The sequence below is a fragment of the Athene cunicularia genome (assembly GCF_003259725.1).
Source record: "Athene cunicularia isolate RWA chromosome 19 unlocalized genomic scaffold, athCun1 chr19_part1, whole genome shotgun sequence".
In the NCBI taxonomy this organism is placed as follows: domain Eukaryota; kingdom Metazoa; phylum Chordata; class Aves; order Strigiformes; family Strigidae; genus Athene; species Athene cunicularia.
Window position 1 is genome coordinate 1,350,165 of NW_020799124.1, and position 18,768 is coordinate 1,368,932.

Genomic DNA, 18,768 nt, shown 5'->3' on the forward strand with positions numbered 1-18,768 from the left:
CGGTGTCAAGCTGTCATTGAACCGGGACTTCGCGTGGTTAGGTTTTTCCTTTTTTTTTTTTTTTTAATTTTTTTTTCTTAAACTCTGCCTTTAACTCGCAAAAAGCGGTAACCTTTTTTTTTTTTGGTAAAAATCTGAATTTACCCATGGCTCCTCCCCCAGCCTTATATTTTATCGAGCGGTGACATTGAAAAAATTGTAGAGTGAAATCCAACTTTTTTTTTTTGTTGTTGTTGTTCTGCTGCAGAATGCTTTCCGCAGGGAACTTTCTTCTTCTTTTGATTGATTATTTATTTATCGGTGCGTGCGTTTCAAGGTGGGAGTGACTTACTGTCAAATTGTAAAAGCTGCTCCTAGTGTCATTTCCCAAAGTCATTTTTCGGAGAGATCCCCCTCACCTGTGATGTCAGGGCCCTTATGAAACGGAGGCATTAATTTATGGAAAGCTATGCGAGAGCTCGAGAGTAGCTGTGGTAGAGAAGCACAAGTCCTAATTTGTTGTTGTTTCTCCAGAGCTTTTTGCTATGCTCAGTCTCCGGTGGATAACATAAGGAAAATGCTTGTGAGCCTCAGCTACTTTTTTTATAATAAACATATTTGCCTTTTTTTTTATTTTTAATAAAAAATCCATGCATGTGGTTGCCCCTTGACCTGATACAGTATTTTCAGTATTGGGTCAAACAAAAGCGTGTGTAGCTTTAGGCCCTGGGGTTTTTTGTTTTGTTTTGTTTTGTTTTTTCCCTCCCCCCCGCGATCAAGGCCGTGCAAAAGGATGAAGTTTTGTGTCTCTCACTTTATTGCAATTTTAAGCCTCGGCAAAGCTGGAAGGGGAGGGGGGAAGGACACTGGTAGAGGTCATGATTGCTTTGGTACTGATCGGTCTGAAGGGGGTTGTGTTTGGGGAAGGGAAGGATTGTGTTGGTTTAACGGTCTGGCAGAGAGCTTCTGCTGGACGTTTTGAATGTGTTCGTTGCTGTAACTGTCTTTTATAGTATATATTCTGGATCGTAAAGGTTTTATTTTAACATGAGCATGGTGTTAGGAGGAGTCCTGTCTCGGTGCTGAAACATCTTGTGGGTGCCCTGTGTATATGAGATAGAGTTAAATGAAGAATAGAAGAAGCAGGGAGCAAACATGAGTGTATGATTTTTTTTTTTTTAATGTAATTTATCTGAAAACAAAAAGCCCAAAGCTCTCGTAGAGGCAGGTGGAATCTAGTGTTTTAATTCGACCTACAAATTCTGCTGGGCTTGTCTGAACACGTAGCCCATGCTTTCACATGCCTTAATAATTTGATTTTAGGTTTAATCAGATATGGTAAGATAACTGATTCAACTGTGCTCCTGAGATTAAACTCACCAGACTTTTCGTGTGTAGCTATATTCTCTATGTGTTTTTAAAGATAAATTTAGATAAGAAGAACAAAGGCAAGCAGTATCTTGAATGAGGGTTTTTAAAAAAAAAAAAAAAAAATCATGGGAGGACACCCTGTCATATTTCTGACTATAATTGGGTCCTCCCCCAGCTTTTTTCCTGTATCACAGTCTAGTCCCTGCAATGTATTAATTTGCTCTTCTCTGGGGGAGGGGTGAAAAGCTTGACCAGGGCAAATTTGCCTCAGTTTTAATTGTGTGATAACGATTGAATCAATCTAAATAAGAAATCGACCTTAGAATCAGTAACGCAGCTTGAAAGTAAAAGATAAAACTAGCCAGGTTCCCTTTCAGCCGTTTATTTGTAGACGTATTGTAGTAACTGTTCTTTAGTATAACATAGCATTTGACTCTGTTTCAACGTTCAGCACAGGAGGCAGATCGGTTGGGTATTGGCATGGAAACGTCGCTCTTGTTTACAGTTACGTTAAAAGCTTTGTTTAGGTAATGGCCATTCATATCAGAAATAGTATTATAGTCATTTCCTAGAGGACTTGTAGATACAGTAAGTAGAATTGTACCTAACTAACTAATTTTTTTTTTGGTAGAAGTTTGATTTTTTTTTTTTTTTTGGTTGTTGTTTGAATAGTTGACAGGGATCTGCAAAAGGTATGGATTTGCCATGCTGACTGCTAGTGTTCATCTTCAAACGCTGATGGTGTTCATCCAAAAGGTTTCCTGAAGGAAAATTCAGTTACTTAAGAAGGGCTGTCGCTGTGGAGCAAAAAGAACTCCATGCTCTTTGAACTGACCTTCAAAAATGAATGTGTTGCTTTAGAGTTTAATGGCTCTTGCAACTTCTTACCGGTGGGACTTTACGGTGATGTCCTGCTGGTGGGAATGTTCTTTCTTGAGAAAACTTTTGGTTTTGAAGCAAATGTGGAAACGTGCATATTTGCCTCCACCTTTGGATATTGCTGTGGAAAATCCGTACCTGTTGTATTTCCCCAGTAGACAAATGCCTAGTCAGTGCTGAATATGTTTGTAGATAATGTTAATCTCTATGAAAAGGTTAGCTTTCTAGATAAATAATTTCACTTTCTATGCTTTTTGAACAATAAAGTGGCATGTAATCGCTCATTTCTCAGGTACGCCCTAAACATGATACTACATTTGCATCCAATGTAGACAAATCAGTTTATCAGTTGCACATCAGATGTTTGTGATATTTCCAATTTTGACAAATTAATTGAGTAGAACTGCTTTTTAGGGGAGGCCCGTAGTTATTTATCAGTGGCAGGAATATTTATCACCACAGGAATAACAACACCAAACGGAAACATCTCCTTTTCCTAACCAGGGTTAGCTTGAGGGAGGAAAAAAACCCAACAAAAGCCAAACCAAACTGTTAAAGAAAGCCTCTGCTTCTAATTATGCCTTAACACAATCAGGATTAGTTTCATCAGTTTGTTACGTAGTCAGAGATGACACCGAGAGCAGTAGCAAGTTGCACAGTTCAGGTAGGATTTAGTCCTTTAAAACATCCTTTCCCAGACTCTTTATTTAGAACATGTCTGCGTGCAGATGCTGCTAAAAACCAGAGGTGAAACCAGCAGCACGTAGACGTTTTATTGCGATCATTTTTAAGGATGACAATTGGAGCTGGGCAGTTGTTTAAAAGGTATGATTTTTATTTACATCCAGCCACGCATTTGCAGTGGTGTCTTTTTGTTTTTTAAGTGATTTTTTCTGAATGGTTGGAGAGGAGTCGCTTTTTAAAGATGACCCGTGTGGAAGTTGTTTTTAAGATTGCAGAATTAGCATTTTGGAATTGCAGAGTGGACACGCTTTCTGATTTATGCAGCGCGATGGCAGTTGGTGCTGCATCTTAAAACAAGGGAGCGTGGGGTAAAACAAAGATTTTTGTTTGTTTTTTTTTTCCTTCCTTTTTGTCTCTGTGGTGGCGTGCTTCATTCAGGCATACTTTAGGTAACTCCTTCATGGAGAATCTTTAAGAACTTGGTTTCTTCTGGTTTAAGATGCCTGTGTGTTTTGTACATGTCTTGCTCCCCCTCTCATCCCACCCCTTCCCATAAGTGCCCCCTCGTAGTCTTTCGTTGCTCACGTATATTCTTTGATGGCGAGCAAACGAGATCAATTTGGCACATTAAGAAGGATAATCCTGGAGTCCTTCTAATGTTTTAGTTTTAATAACTAAAATGTGAATAATTTGACTCTGTCTTCTGCATTTCTTTTTTATGTGGTGTTGCCGGTCAGTTGACAGAACAAAGCAGAGAAATAAAAGTAAACCCAAACCCAACTGAAGGAAGGTGCAGGTGTCAAAAACAGTAGGTTAAGATCTTGATGAGGAATTCTGGCCGTCTCTCTGTGCGACCCCCAGAGTACACAGATAACATTTAACAGGCCCTTTTGGTTGTGGAGGCAGTACCCGAAGACAAATACAGAGCTCCCTGAGCACCACCGGAGATTGTTGCCCAGAAGATGATGTAGGAGGTGCACAGAAGAGATGTTTTCTTCCTCTCTTCCCGTCTCCCTCCCCCTGCCAACCCCCCCACCCCCCACAGCAAACCCAGACTGTGATCCATCAGTTCCAGAGTAGTTCTAGGAGACCCAGTGTGCTGAATTACAAGCCTGAGAAATGAGGGATTAATAATTCAGTGATTTAAAAACAAAATAATATAAATTGACAACAAAAGCTATCTTGTTGATTTCCCCTTTCTTTTTCCCCAGATTGACCCTAAAGTTGCATTTCCCCGACGAGCACAGCCTAAGGTAAGTAGGAGGATCGATAATAGGATTTTAGGCACACAGAGAATCATTGTTGCCAGGCAGTTCAGGTTTCAAACAGGGAATTGGCAATGAAAGCTTTTAAAGCCGGAGTGCATGGCGTCTTAAGGGTATCAGCGTATGGCTGTGAAACTACAGGAGAGCTGCTTTGTGCGATGTTCCGTGTCTCCAGTTTAACCGTCTCCTTGCAGGGTCCCGCTCGGCCGCGCTGGCGGAGGAGCGGAGGCTCCTCTAGCTGTGGCGGGAGGCGGGCGCCGCGCTCCTTGCCTTCCTTGTGCTGTTTTACGCAATGTTTTGCTGGGTGTTTATGAAGAGCGTTTGGATTAAGTGCAGACTTCAGGCTTGTTTTGAGCTGAGCTTTCAGTTCTGTGGTTGTGATGGATGGGAATATATCTCTGCCTTCATTGTTTGCAAATTTTCTTTTGTATAACTTGAGAGATGTGTTTGGAGACTAATAAGCGCTGGATAGCAAGTTTCTGATGAAGCTCTGAACTTTTCAGGCCACGGGGTGTTCTTCTGTGAGAACAGTGAAACAATGAGCTTTAAGTCTCTCAGCTGGTCAGGCTGGCTGGAGAAGTGACCTCCTCCTTCCAGGGCACTCCTGCCACAGTGCGGCTGGTTCCACGCTGGGACAAAGGCGGTGTGGCGACGGGCAGGGGAACTTTGGAGGCGTGCTTGCTCTGCAGCATCCCTGGGTGCCACTGCTGGAGGAGTTGCTTATGGAATAGAAGTGGTTTTAGGCTGTGCCTAAGGAAAACAGCAGATCAGTTTCAAATCCAAATGGGCAGTCAGTTGTACTTGAATTTTGAAAGCCAGAGGCTGAAAATAAAATTCTGTAATTGACTTTTTTTAATTTGTTTTTGAGAGTCTGTTGGAAAAACTTAATTTAGCTGGTGTATGCCACTTGTATGCGCTCTGATCATCCTGGGTTACTTCAGTATTCTGTTAAAAACATGGAAGGACAAGACTGCAAAGTTGTGGATGCAAGTCAATAAGGAAAAGTGGTTTAAAGTTGGTGGCAGGAGACTACCTGAACAAGTTCAACCTAACAATTTTGTTGCATATAGCTCCTTGTGAAAACCAGCAGCTTGATAGCCTGTGGAATCATAATGTTAAGTATTGTCTATTGTGCATCTAGGAAAAATGATGTATCATTAAAAAACCCCAGCATATAGCAGGAGAGGTGCTAGTGATTTCTTAAAAAGATTAAAAAAAAAAAAACCCAGACACAAAAAAACCCCAAACCCCGACATCTTATTTGCAGAATTTTAACCCAGACTAAGGTAGACAAATATTTAGAGGTTCTTTTCTTCATGGGACATATCTCATAACTAATTAGTGAATAATGGCGTGCCTGGCTTGCTTCTGCGCTAAGAGAAGAGTTTATAGTTCGTAGGGTTTGTGGCTTCTGGATTATGTCGCTGGATTAATGCTGTCCTTAAGGTAGAACTTGGTTTTCAGAATTTTGAAGGGTTTCATGATTCAAGTATGAAGATGATCTTGTGTTGTGAATGATGTTCCTCTCCCCCTTCCCAATACCTTTTTAAAGCCTTATTTACATTTTAAATTGTCTTCAATTGCCAGTTATCTGTTTCTACAGTGTTATTTGTAGAAGTTTATAACGCTTACAACAGAGCTGTTAAGCGGTCCCATGTGATTTCTTCTATAACAATTAAAAAACCCAGGGCTGAGGATATTGGTGAGTTAAATTTTCGTGTTAAAAGAATGCAAAATGAGGTCATTTTTACAAAGGGGAGTTTGTTTTTCTCCATGTAGGTTGTTGTGGTTTGTTGGTTTTTTTTTCCCCCCCCGGTTTTGGTAGCAGACATCTTTCAAGTGTGGGGCAAATCCTGCGACGGAGGCTGGATTCCACTCTTAGCAGGAACTCGCTCTCTCTTGAGAGGTCAACAGTGTCTGTTTCTGCTTTTTACACACTTGTCCTTTCTAAAGTGTTGGGATTTCTACAGGGCACTTGGGAAAAAAATCTTGAGATTGAAAGGAGCCTCATTAGGAAACTGGAGAAAATCAGATGCAAGAAAGAACAGATTTTACATCAATTATGACGTCTTATTCTGCACAGCATTTCATAATCTGGATTTTTGGTTTTCTGTTTTTTAATTAGATACTGAATGAAGGTTTTGGACTTCAGTTGTTCATTTATCCCAGTTGAATAGCGAATGCTCAGCGTTAAAATGTGACTGTACTTTAGTCTAATTAACTAGCTAATGCTTGGGTCTGTGGAGATTAATGGCATTTAATGAAATGTCTCTGTCTCTCTAGGTGCGAGAGGGAGATTTTTTTTTATTATTTTTTTTTTCCCCTGAGCAGTCTTCCTTTCTGGTATGTTTAGCAAAATGGGGACTGGGCTTTTTTCCTGTGATCATTCTAGCAGTGACTGGGTGCTGAGGTGGGAGCAAGGCTGCAGCAGAGCTTCCCCCCATCCATCCCCTTCCTTCGGGAGCCCTTTTGACCTGCCTCGGCACGATTAACCCTTGAGCAGGCAGCGGCTGCGCTGGTTCTTGGCTGCCTTCGCCTCCCGTGCCAGATCACGTGCTTGCTGTGGTCTGCGGGGTCACGCTCGCTTATTTGTGCACGCACAATAATTTGTGCTCCTTCCATCCCCTCTTCTGATTCATTTTAATTGGCTGGTCTTCCCCTTTCAAACCATAGCCCAGTAAAATGCTTTCTTTTGGGCTTTTTAAACGGCATCTCCATGATTTGACACCTCTCTGGTGATGCAAATTGGTTACTGAGCAAGAAGTGGCAGGCTGTAACAGCAGAGCATTCTTCCCTGATTTTCTTAGAATGACCCTTGCAGAAAATCCTCGGTGATTGCCTCCAGTGGATTATGCCATGACGTGTAATCCCGCTCTCCTTGTGAAGTCCAGGATGACTTGAAGCCATTGTTTTAAGGAAATTTGCTGCAAGGGTTTAACTTGTTGAGGTTCTAGTATGTGGCTAACAGCAAGATTAAAAAAATATACCTATCTTTTCTCATGGCTGCTGTTCCTTGATAAAATCTGTTTTGCTTCCAAGTGCTGGAAGGCGCTCTGTAACAGTTGATAGTTTATAACTCTGCTGACTTAAAAATCCTTAAAAAGCAGCAATGACAGGGGGGTGGGGTAGTAGTTTTGTACCCCCTTTTGAATACCGAAGACTACAATAATTTGACTTTTTAATATACATAGCCTGTCAGTTCTGACATTAGCTACTATATTAGGTTGGAGAAGCCTTATCAAATTTAGCATGTTCATTAGATATTTTCAAATGTAAGCAGTTTTCTCCCTCACCACCCCACCCCACCCCCTGCCTTAGGGATTTATTTACAAACCAAACCAAACCTGAAGAGCAAAAGGACAGCAGCCTCAGTCTGTGAAGAAGCTCCTTGGCCATGAAAATTTCTTCATGTGACTTAATGGTATAGAAATTTGGATGCTTTGCTGTGCAAAGCCGTGTATGAAACGGAGGCAAATAAAACTTCAGACAAAGTTTATCGTTGGTGAGGCTACACACTGAGTTGCATTTTGTGCTCCGGGCCCTCCAGGATGGGACAGGAGGTGCCTGTTCTTCCCGGCACTTACTACAGGGGCACGGTGCGTGTGCTTCGTACGGTCGTTGACTTGCTGGAGCGATTCTCAAGCTGGAGCCGCTCGTAGTGGCGGTTGGCAGCGTTTGTTAGCGTTGTGACCTGCTGATTGTAGTCTCCATCCTTCCCCTTCAGGAAGGGCAAGCCAACTGCTGCTGCTGGAGCTGCTCCTGTAGCTCGCTGGCGTGGGCTGCTGGGTGGTGGCTGTGCAGCGTCCTGCCTGCTGATGACCCAGAGCGGAGGTGGTGGTCGTCAGGATTGCATATTTGCATTTGGGATCGAGTCTGCATGGGTTGGGTCCAGCATTCTGGTGACCACTTGGTCACAGAGTCGCAGAAGGGCTTTACTGGGCGAGGGAAGCCGTGTGTCCGGTTATCAGATGGTGATGCTGAATGCTGATGTTTTTATTAGATGTATCTTACTCGAACAGAGGTCAGCGCAGAACCGATGACTGATTCTGGTGCTTCTCTGTGCTCCAGGCAGTCAGTGTATCTGCGAGCTGCGTACCTTGGCTGTGGAGTAGCTGGTTTCCTGCCTGACTGGGCACGTGGACTGGGAGAGGTGCCGTTGTGCACATCTGTTCCTCCTTGGGCAGAAAACAGTGTCAACAACTCTCCTTTCATTTGAGCTGCTGCTGGTTAAACCCATGCAAAGCTGGCTATTGCGGAGCAGCAAGTGGAGGGCATGCCCTTTTGGAGTAACACCCAGGCTAAACTGGGGTAGTTTTTGTGAAGCGATCCAGTGGATTGGGATTTCTGATTCCAATTAAGTTAACTGTGGGTGGGGTGTCTGTGTCCCTTGGCTGCCTGATAAGTGTGAGCCAGAGTAGCAGGGAGAGATTTTATTCCAAAGCAAATGATGGACCTTGAAAATCAAGAGTTGTTTGTTTCCTCCCCTGCTTCTGCCTGTAAACTCCTCCAGGTTAGTCCCGCTACTTCCCATCTTATTTTAAGCGTCGGGTAGACTTTGAAGTCCTTTTCAAAAGAATGTGAACTGAATACAGTGGCAGAACGCAGGAGTCTTCCTTTCCTGCCACCCTTCCTTCCCTACCAGGCTGTAAAGAACAGCAAGGTCAGACCTTTTCCCTATGATTTTTTTTTTCTTCTTTTTAAATTCCCCTGCATTTGCAGGTCTGGATGGAGTAAGAGAGGAAGTATTTCCTGCTCTTGGCATTGGGCACAGATGTGTACCTTAATAATACTGATCTGTCTTCTGCATGCAGAGAAATACAAAGTCCTTACCAGACGGTTTGAGGGATTTCTGTTTATGATTGCTGGCCAGTGTTTGGGCTTCTTGCTCCACCAGCCTTGATGTAGATCCCTTGTCCAGGGTAAGCTGTGCCTAGAATTTGTCTCCCTCTGGCATTGGATGGTCAGTCGGAAAAGTCAATGAGTCTGAGTCTTGACTAATCAACCCAGGTCTTCTCAGGTGGTAGAGGATCAGAGTTCTGAAACCCATCATTCCTGGGCTCAGATTCTTGTTCTCTGCAGTCAGTTTGAGGCAGAGCATGATCTCTGGTCGTGGGTGCTGGCAGCCAGAGGAAAAACTGGCTGTGCAAGGTGTTCTGTGGGGCACAGTGAGTTTTGTCAGAAGCAGGAGCTCAGCTGCTGTAAGTTTGTTGGTTCTGGAGAGGTAAACATTTATTTCTTCTCCCTAGCGACTTGGGTAGATGGCTCACATTGTCCTTAATCCCCTCCAGACTGACTTGTACTTGTGTACAATGTATGTGTTTCTGTTACCATTGCCTAAAGATGTTCATGTTAGGAATAGCCCTAATGTACTTACCTTCCCTTTGACTTGCTGCTCCTTAAAAATTAAAATGGAACACCATCTAATTTGGGATTTTTTTTGGTTTAGTTTCTTGTTTTAAAGGGGATGCTACTTTCCCTGAGCTTTTCTGTACTGTTGGATTATTTTCAATGGCACCTAGAACCAGGTGACTTCTCTGCACCGAGACCTTGCTGCTTGGATATGCCAGGAAAGGGTCCGAAATGAGTGAGGTCAGGGAAATGGAAGGAGAGCAGCATGCTAACACCCTTGTGCCTTCCTCTCTGCTTCCAGATTGAGTACATCTCGTCTGCAAAGTGCTGAGCCTTTATCAGCCCGGGGGTAGGTCTACTAATGACTGATCTAAAACCATCAAATTCATTTATTTGTCACTGCCAGTGACAGGCCAGTTATTGCTAATGGATTCTTTTTTTAGCCTGTTGACTCTGGTGATAGTCTCATAAATGTTGTGAAATCCAAAGCATTAAGGGAACTTGTAACATATTTTTAGAGGAGAGCTATTGAAACAGGGTGATGTGGTGTGTGTAGATCAAGGTATATGTTACACTGAAAAGGAAAAAGAACAACTCCTCTCTTTCACTAAGCCATACATAGGAGTCTTTGCTGTTCCTGATAGTTATTTGACTTTTCAGTTGTATTTTAGCATTCTCTTTAAACACGTTTTGGGTCATGCTGTAAAGGGAGGAGAAGCTGTAAAAAGAGCCAGTCATCTTAGGAAAAAATGGCTTGTTTCAGAAAATGGTTCATCTGCGGGGCCTGAATCTTCTCTGTCCCTATTGTGTGAAAGCACTTAAGCATATACTTAAGTTGGCATAAGCATGTGGGTAAGTGCTTTGCTGAATCAGGATGGACTAAAAGCACATTATTAAATGCTTTGTTGAACTGTGGAGCCTGTAGCAGAAAAAGATTAAAAGATTACTTTGTGTATTTGACAGTACTTTGTATATGGTCAGTCCCATCACTTCTCTTTCAGAGATAGCCAGTTTGATCTCTCTCTCATTTTCCCCCTTCCACCAGAGGATCTCATTCACAAGAAAATATTAATCTGCTGTTTCCTCAAAAAGTGATTGCAAGGTCAGTGTCGCATCAGACTTTTTTTTTTTTTTAAAAAGCCCCTAAAAATCATTGTCTAAGCTTAATTTAGTCTCTAGCCCTGCGATCACACATTCTATTTGCCTTAGTCACTGGAATAATTCTGTAAACTATGTGAGTAGTGTTCAGTGTGGCTTAGGTTTCTAAGATATTGCTGTAGAAATTGTGGTTTGTTGAGTAATTTGAAAGTTAATGTGAATCTCTGTAGTCAGATCAGCATGCGGTATTAATAAGTTACTTCTAAACTTTGGCATTTTGCTGCTGTCCTGTTGGAAAGCTTTCCTTTATTTTTTAAGTGCAGAGAAAATCTGAAGAGTGTTAGGAAGTTCTCTGCTCAGTCATTCCTCGTGCTGGGACATCTGCAGCTGGGTTTATTGTTGTGACTGAGTAGGCTTAAATTAAGTATTAAGATTGTACTTCAGGAACTCTGTATTATAAAGGACCCTACTCTGCTAAGCCTTATGCAATTCTACACATGAGGAATAGTTCCAGAGACCTCAGCAAACACAGCTAAATGCAGACAAGGCTTCTTAATATGTTGGTGAAGTGTACGTGGCAAGAAAGGTGAAGGAAAAGCAGTATTGACAGCAGCAGAAAGCGTCGTTCCCTCTGCCCTTCCCTCCCCCCAGCAAAGACTTGCATTAATTTCCCATTGACTCTGATGTACAATAGGGAAGAGGTTTCAAGCTGACTGAAGGGGCAAAGGTCCAAGAAAACTACTGTAGCAAGAACTGATGCAGAGTGACAGTAATGAGGTGGCCTGGCAGGTGGGAGGGAAAATGGTGGGGTGGGGGAAAGAAACTAATATCTAGTGAATTAAGTAGTTCCCAGGGTTTGTAGTTGTTAAGTCCTCTTGGTTTTATTTTCCTCTGGATGTGCCGTACAGCTGTGAGAGAGGGCTGGGGCAAGGCCTCCTTGGCTGGGAACGTGGGCAGGGTGCTGGTGCAGCTCCAGTCCTTGCGGTTCGGGGCTGGGAGTGCTGGTATTGCCTGGAGGATATGAAATCCTTCCCGTAGCGTCCCCAAACCTGCGCCGGGCTGTTTAAATTTGTGTTTTATTATTCCTGACTCTGAGCTTGTCTTTCTGTTGTTCTGTGGGTCAGTTTGGCATCAAAGAGCAGGTGAGGAGCACAGGGTGAAGTGCTTTGAAAATCTGATTTATTTAAAATAGGGACTGCGATGTGCCGGCAAGACTTCCAGCTTCTTCATGCTGGTGGAAACAGAACGCCTGCTAGACAGAGCAGTAGAGGTTTTTATAGCAATTGCTGAATAAACATTGTTCAGGAATCTTCCCGAAGGGTGACTTGGTGTGGTGTGTGAAGAGGTTGCAAGGAGCTGAGCGTTGTCCCAGGTATCCATAAATCCCCTGGACTGAGAGGTATTGCTCAAATCCGAGGCTTGGTTTGTGGCAAAAGCTTGTTGGCTGCAAACCCTCAGCACTGGCAGAAGGTTTACTGTTTGTTTGCACTGCTGGAAAAAGGTGTTGCTGAAGGGGACGGCGCTGGTGATTTTTCTGCAGTGCTTGCTGAAAGAGGGAAACTTCTGTACACTTTTCCATTCGGACACATGATCAGTCATTTATGTTCAGAGATGTGTCGGTGCTATTCCCTCTTCTGAGCCCGCGCTGTGCACAGAGCCTGATACATACGTTGAGCATTTATCCTGTTGCCAAAGGTTTGCAAAGTGTTGTAAATGAGTATAAAGATGTTCATTTGCTGGTGAAATTCCCCTACTTCTGGTGTTGTATTTGGCAGACCTACAAAGCCTATAGCGGGGCCGTGTGCTCGGTGAATTGCAGAAGGGAACAGAAAACATTGAAAAGAAATCTGAAGTTAATGCTGGGATGTGAAATATGATGGGAATTTTCTGAGGACACGGGGATATCACCCCACCTTTAGGTCCAGGGCTGCTACCGGCCGTTGTGTTGGATGGTGTCAGGCTGTTGCTCTCTGCAGTGCCCTGAGGATCCCTGTGAGATCTCTCACCCTGAGTCCTGAATGAGCCCTGCTGAGCCAGCTATGGCGAAAGATGTCAGCTTCTTGCAGCTGGGGCTCTCCCTCCTTAAAAACTTCCTGGTATAAGGTGTTTGGGGTTTTCTTTGGGTGGATGTATTTGTACTAGACCGCTCACCTTCCTCCCTCCTTGCTTTCTGTAGGCCACCTGGATGGGTGGCGTGCTGCACAGGCAGCATACCTGACATTTGAACTCTACCCTGTTCAAATATTACTTGGTGAAAAAGCCCTTTGTAAAAGCTGCTGGGATAATGTCCCAGGACCACTGTCAGCTGGGTCTGACCACTGAGAATTTGATCTTTCTTAGTGGGATCCCAGGTAAGACCCTGATGGGCCTGGTGCTGCTGTTGCTGTTGAGCCTGGAGAGGCAAGGGTTGGAGGAAAAAAGGACAACAGGGGATTATCCAGAGCATCTCCGCCTGGCAGAGGATGCAGCCATTTCCTGACGCCCAGGTTCGCTACCACATGGTGAACGGCTGCCTCTGTCTGCAAGAGATGTTGGCAGCATCCCTGGACATTGGGAAGGAAGTGTGTGAAGCGAAGCAGTATCGTATGCTGCCGTCTCTTTATGAGACTTGTCTTGGAGGGTTTGGGTGGTTTTTCTTGTTTTTAACGACTTTTGATTGTAAAATTTATAAGAGAGGCCCTGACTGGAGTGCCAGCGCTTCGGTGCGTGGCGGAGGGTGTAACTGCTGAGTCCCCAGGTTCCTGCCATGCCCTGGGTTTTCCGAACAGCGAGGCGAGGCTTCGGGGAGGGGGAAGTGAGATAAGGATGCTAGGCCGCAGCATGTGAAAGGTAGTTTTTGGTATGAATTATGGTTAATGCCGGTCACATGGCGGTTACAAACCAGCGTGGGGCCTGGGGCGCGGCGCTCGTGCGCCGGGAGGCGAGCGGGGAGGCTGGCTGTGGGCTTAAATGGGCTCAGCGGCGCGTTGCGGTGCAGGGTCGGTCCTGGTGCCCTCAGGAACGCGAGAAGAGGGGGAAGCATGCTAAGCTGCAGGTGTCCTGAAGTCCCTCTGCCTCCAGATAAGCCTTGGCCCCTCTTCCCTGCAGAGCTGGGCGCTCAGCTGTGCCGGACGCTCCTCCGCCCCCCTGGTCCGGCTCCTGGAAGCTGGCGTTTCTCCTCCGTGCTGCGGGCCCGTGCCCGCTCTCCCCTCTGCGTAGCCCGTTCCTCCCCGTTGGAGCTTGGAGGGATGGCGGGTGGCTGCGGTGCTTCCTCCGTGTCTCGGGGCCAGGAGTGTGTCCTGGTGTGCTTCCGCCGTGAGGCGCGGCACCGGAGAGCGCCTGCGCCGCAACCCTGCGCCCCTGTTCCCCCTCTGCCCCCGAGGGGGATTTCCTGCCCTACCCAGCCCGGAGCCCAGGGCTGGGGGAGTGACAGTGGAAAGCACCTGCGGAGGGTCTTCTGCCACGGGGCTTTTGTGCTTTAAATTCCTGACTCCCCTAATCCCGTGAACTGTGATCCCAGCAGCCGGTTATGCATGCAATGTGAATATGTAAAGGGAATTGTGATCATCATCTTTTTTTTTTTTATTTTATTATTATTTTAAATTTTTTTTCCCTCTTTTTCATTTGGTCACATCCCCTGCATCATTAATTTTCCAGATCAAATAAAGTGATAGTTGAAAGTCCTCCATAGTTACAATTCCCCCAAAGTTTTGTGAGCGTGGCTTTGATTTTGTGGTAGTTATTAGAAGTCAGTTTAGATTTCTGGACCTCTTATTTTGGAGGTATCTCCAGTGAATATTTTAGCAGGGGCATTTCTCTCCTCTCTCAATCAAGTATGTGTACGCAAAAGGAAAATAACAAAATACAGACTAGAAAAAAGATTAAAGCAATTTAGTTACCAGTCCGAAGGCTTTAATGCTAAAGAGCCATGAAGAAACTTTATTGGAACTATAATTGCAGACATAAGCAGTGATTATCTGTCTTCATGCTTTTATAGTCCCCATCACTGTCATCTGAACACATGAAGCTGATGAGAGTGTGTGCAGAACATTATTCAGCTGATGCTGTGTAATCCTGATCTCTTGCAATGTGTGGAAAGTAAAATAAAGTGTCAATTCATTTGAAAATGATGGGGAAGGAAAAAGGCGGGAGAGGACAAGTGTCCTTGCAGAAAACATAACCTTATTTCATCAAGCTTGCAGCTGAAGGAATGCAGTTGGCTGGGTAAGCATCTTACATGGAGGTGGTCAAAAGAAATTTTGCTGTTTCTTAATGTTCTTAGAGGTCTTCGGCAGGTGCGGCCCTTCATCTTTGGAGGATGCCTCCTTTTGTTTCCTTGAAATGTTCTGAATTTCCTCCAGCTGAGAGAAGGACAACAGCACCTGTTTGTCTCGCGTTCCTGAGAACTGGAGACCGTTGGATCAAGGCAGACAAATGGATGCTGCCAGGCGCTCCTTGAGGTGGAACAGAGATCAGAGAGCAAGTCCTGAATTGCTTGGCCTGATTATTGGTGCTGCTTACGCAGGTGAAAATGTGCTCTGGGCTGTACAGAGGAAGAGGTAATTTGGTGGTTGTGTGCAAGATTCTTTTCCTGCTGCTTGGCAGGCCTAAAGATTTGAAATTCTGGGTATTAACTGCCTGGTAGTTCTTGGTGAGCTGGCTGGGCGCTTCAGAGGGCTGTGCACGTGACACGGAGCTGCTCCGCAGACGGGGAGCTTGCACTGCTGGTACAATCAAGTGACTAAATCTAACGTGGCATTCCTGAACTGTAATCTGGTGCCCGTTTTGCAGAGAGGTTTTTATGTCTCCACTGCCCTAAGAAACGTTGAGCGAGAGACTTTCTGCTGCTTGGCAGCCAAGTGGTAGAAGGAGCAGGACATGGGGAGCTCTGGCATTGTGCATTGAGGTTAGTAACCCCAAGATAGGCCCAGGCTTACCTGGTTTGGGTTTACTTGATCCAGGCCAGTGTTACTAGGGTCTGCTTGCTGTCTTTTCTGCCCCTCGCCCTCTTGCTTTTCAGGTAGGAGTGTTGATGCCTGAAGCCAGTTTCTCAGTTTTGTAGTTTCCGTTGCAGTCACCTGCTCAGGGGGATGTGGGGCGTCAGTGGAAGAAATGAGAGCAGCCAGAAGTCCTGTGATCTCTTCATGAACAGTACATGGTAGTCCAGGGCTAAGTTTGGGTCTTAAGAGGGTAACTGTTTTGTTGATGACTTCTGGGCAGGGGAGGCACTTCTTGGACAGGAAACTGGTTATGTTTTTTTCCTTTTTTTTTTCTGAAATTTGGAGTCAAAAAGACAATGGTTTTGAAGGAGGAAAATAGATGCAGGGGAGTCCAAAAGTTATAAATGTTCTTATTTACTGTAGCACTGAATGAGGACCAGGTAAAAAACACAACTGACCATGGTGTGGTTTTTTTGGTGGACTTTTCTGAATTTCTCTGATGATTGTCTTTCCTTTCATTGAAGTTAGCAGGAATTAACCACTAACTTCTGTTAGAGCAGGTCAAAGCAAAGCTCCTAAATTGCCTAATACGCTCAAGGCCATTTTAAAAACAAAACTAGAAAGCTACTAGTAAAGTGCCTAGATACACAAAGAAGTAGGTAATGCAGTTTTTGGAGATGCGTGCCCGCCCATCCTCTCTTTGGAATCAAAATGACATAGTGATGTTTTGAAAGTTTCTGGTCTTCATCTTAGTGAGCTGCCAATGAAAAACTGGTTCTTGAGAATGTTTTATTAAAAATGGAGTTGAAAATCTGTGGGACATACGTTCCTGGAGACGACAGCATCCTATTTTCACAAAAGACTTGAAGGTGCTGAAATGACTTAAACTAGTTTAAGTCTGACCCTTATTATGTGGAGATGAGGTAAGTGATTGTCATCACCCTTGTTTTATGGATGTGGAAAACAGAAGTGCTGCTCATGTGTTCTGCAATACTTGAAACAGTGGGAATCGCTGGTGTCTTGGGAGAGGGTTGTGCCAGACCTGGGGCTGCACCCGCTGCGCCACGTGTTTCCAGGTGTTGGTGAAGAGAGGGGACGTGGGCTTTGAGGAGCTTGACGTCCTGGCTGTGCCACGGTCAGTGCCGTGTGAGTAACTCCGCATTTTCTTCAGTCCCCACAAGGTGACGAAGCTGTTTGTGAAGATTGCCTTAGCGTTGCATCATTGGAGATGGGCGTGAGTCAGTCGTGCAAACGCTCTGCAGAAGGCTTTTGTAGCTAGTAGTGGATTATTGGAAACAGTTGTTGAGAACAGGCCTGGTTTCACTGGGCGTTTGAAGCATCTTAGGAATGATGCTAGTGGTGCTCGATGTCTGAGCGGGGCACGAGCAGACACGGGGGTTGGCTGTGAGCTGTGTGAGATGGAGGGGTGAGTGCCCAGGGGAGCAGCCTGGATGCAGCACCCCGACCCGACGTCTCCCTGGTGCTTCCAAACCCGCAGTCAGCTCCCGCAGTGTGGGGTGAGGAGAGGAAGCCAGGAAGGCAGAGCTGCTCCCTGCCGGGGTTTGCTTCGTTTCGGGGGAGGCTCTGTGCGGGAATACGCAGCGGCACAAAGCGGGGCTGAGCCCAGGGCTCTGCGCGAGGGCTGAGCTCCGTGCTGGCGAGTTTTGCCACCGGTGTGGCGAGGGGAGGCTGTGGGGGAGGCGGCAGGAGCCGGCGGGACTCGGGGCCCCGTGCTCGCTCCTGAGCAGTGTATAACCTCTGTGTCGCTGCGAAATGCTGCTTTTACGGGCACCGCCGCAGCTCCCAGCACCCTGCGCGCGCTCGGCAGCCCTCTGTCCCCGGAACCGTGCTGCCCTTCCTCGTGCAGAGGACTTGCCTGTACGGCACGTCTGTAGAGGAGGAAAAATTGCAGCCTGGGTCCCAAGGCGAATACCCCAAAGACCTTGCTGTCCTCCCTCGCTGCTGCAGGCTCCTCTACCAGGCGTGCTGGAAGCTTTAATTCATGTGCTTTGGGATCCTCTGGCAGGCAGCGCTGTAGAAATGAGGAGTATCATTGTGTTTTATTGTGGCTTCTAAGAAGGCAGTGTGTTTGTGCTTGGGGGAGCCCCAGGGGCTTTGTTTTTCACCAGGCCTGAGCTATTCTTCAGTAGAGCCTTCCCGGAGCGTGATCTAGTTCTGCCCATTAGGAGTGAGAGACGGGCCTGACTGATTTCTGCTCCCTGCTGCATAATAAATCTGATACTAAAATTAGTGCTGGTCTCCCTAGGCCATAATTCTTGCTGAGATTACAGAGAATTGTGTGCGCAGAGAGGAATTGTGGTTGTGTGTGTTTGGGTTTTTTCTATAACCTTGAGTGTCCAATTTCCAGGTTTTTTACTTAACCCCCCCCCATCTTTTTCCCCTTTTCCTCTCTTTTGGGAAGTGCTTAGCCTTTCTGTGTATTTTGGCTATTTAAGCCTCTGTCACTGCAGGCAGATGAGTTCCTTGGGAGCTCTTCTGAAGGTTTTGTAATTGAGTCTTTTACCACGGCGACAGGATATTATTAACCTTCAGTAAAGCAATTTATTTCATACTCCTTTGTGGGGATAAGCCTTTTTTCCCCCAGGAAAATATGTATGTGGAAAGGGTTTTACATACAGGGGTAGCTGGACTTGCAGCAGTGATTATGATTTTAAAAAAAAATAATAATTTACATGGAAAATAGGCAGTTCTGTTTGCGTCGGTTTAGAAGAAACCGTTGGTCCTGAATGACTCCCACCCCTGCCCCAGTGTTTTATTTTAAAGAACATACCTTTTTCCCTATCAGTGGCTTTGAAAGGAAGTTGTATTTCATTTTAGAGCTTTAGATACTTAGCCCCTGTGAGCACTAAAACATTTTGTTTTCATCTTTGAGACGGCCTTAAAAATGAACTGAGAGCAGGAGGGAGGAGTTCCTTGCGGGGTCTCCCTCTTGGCTTGGCCTTTGCCCTGAAATCAAATGCAGACTAGTCCAGAAGTCGTTAAAGATTGGATAGCTCCTAGAATAGCAATTTCCAGCGAATGAGCGGGAATGCTGGATAAGTGGCTGAATAACTTCTATTTTCTATTGAGCGTTGTGACAAAGGCACCGGTCTGGGATTCGGGGGATCGGGGCTGGTCTGCGGCAGGCTGTTGTGTCATTGCATCTCCCTGCGCCTACATTTTTATTTGAAAAAGAGGATGAGAACGTTGCTTTTCTCATGTCT

General features: G+C 45.2%; 1 protein-coding gene across 1 annotated transcript in view; it reads left to right on the forward strand.

The window, feature by feature from the left end:
• Window positions 1-1,807: 1,807 nt before the first annotated feature.
• MSI2 (musashi RNA binding protein 2) overlaps window positions 1,808-18,768 on the forward strand; it is a 225,818-nt gene continuing 208,857 nt past the window's right edge. The window contains exons 1-2 of the mRNA XM_026861392.1: window positions 1,808-1,854; window positions 4,125-4,166. Coding sequence (XP_026717193.1) covers window positions 1,831-1,854; window positions 4,125-4,166 — 66 coding nt within the window. The 5' untranslated portion in view covers window positions 1,808-1,830. The remainder of the gene's footprint in view (window positions 1,855-4,124; window positions 4,167-18,768) is intronic.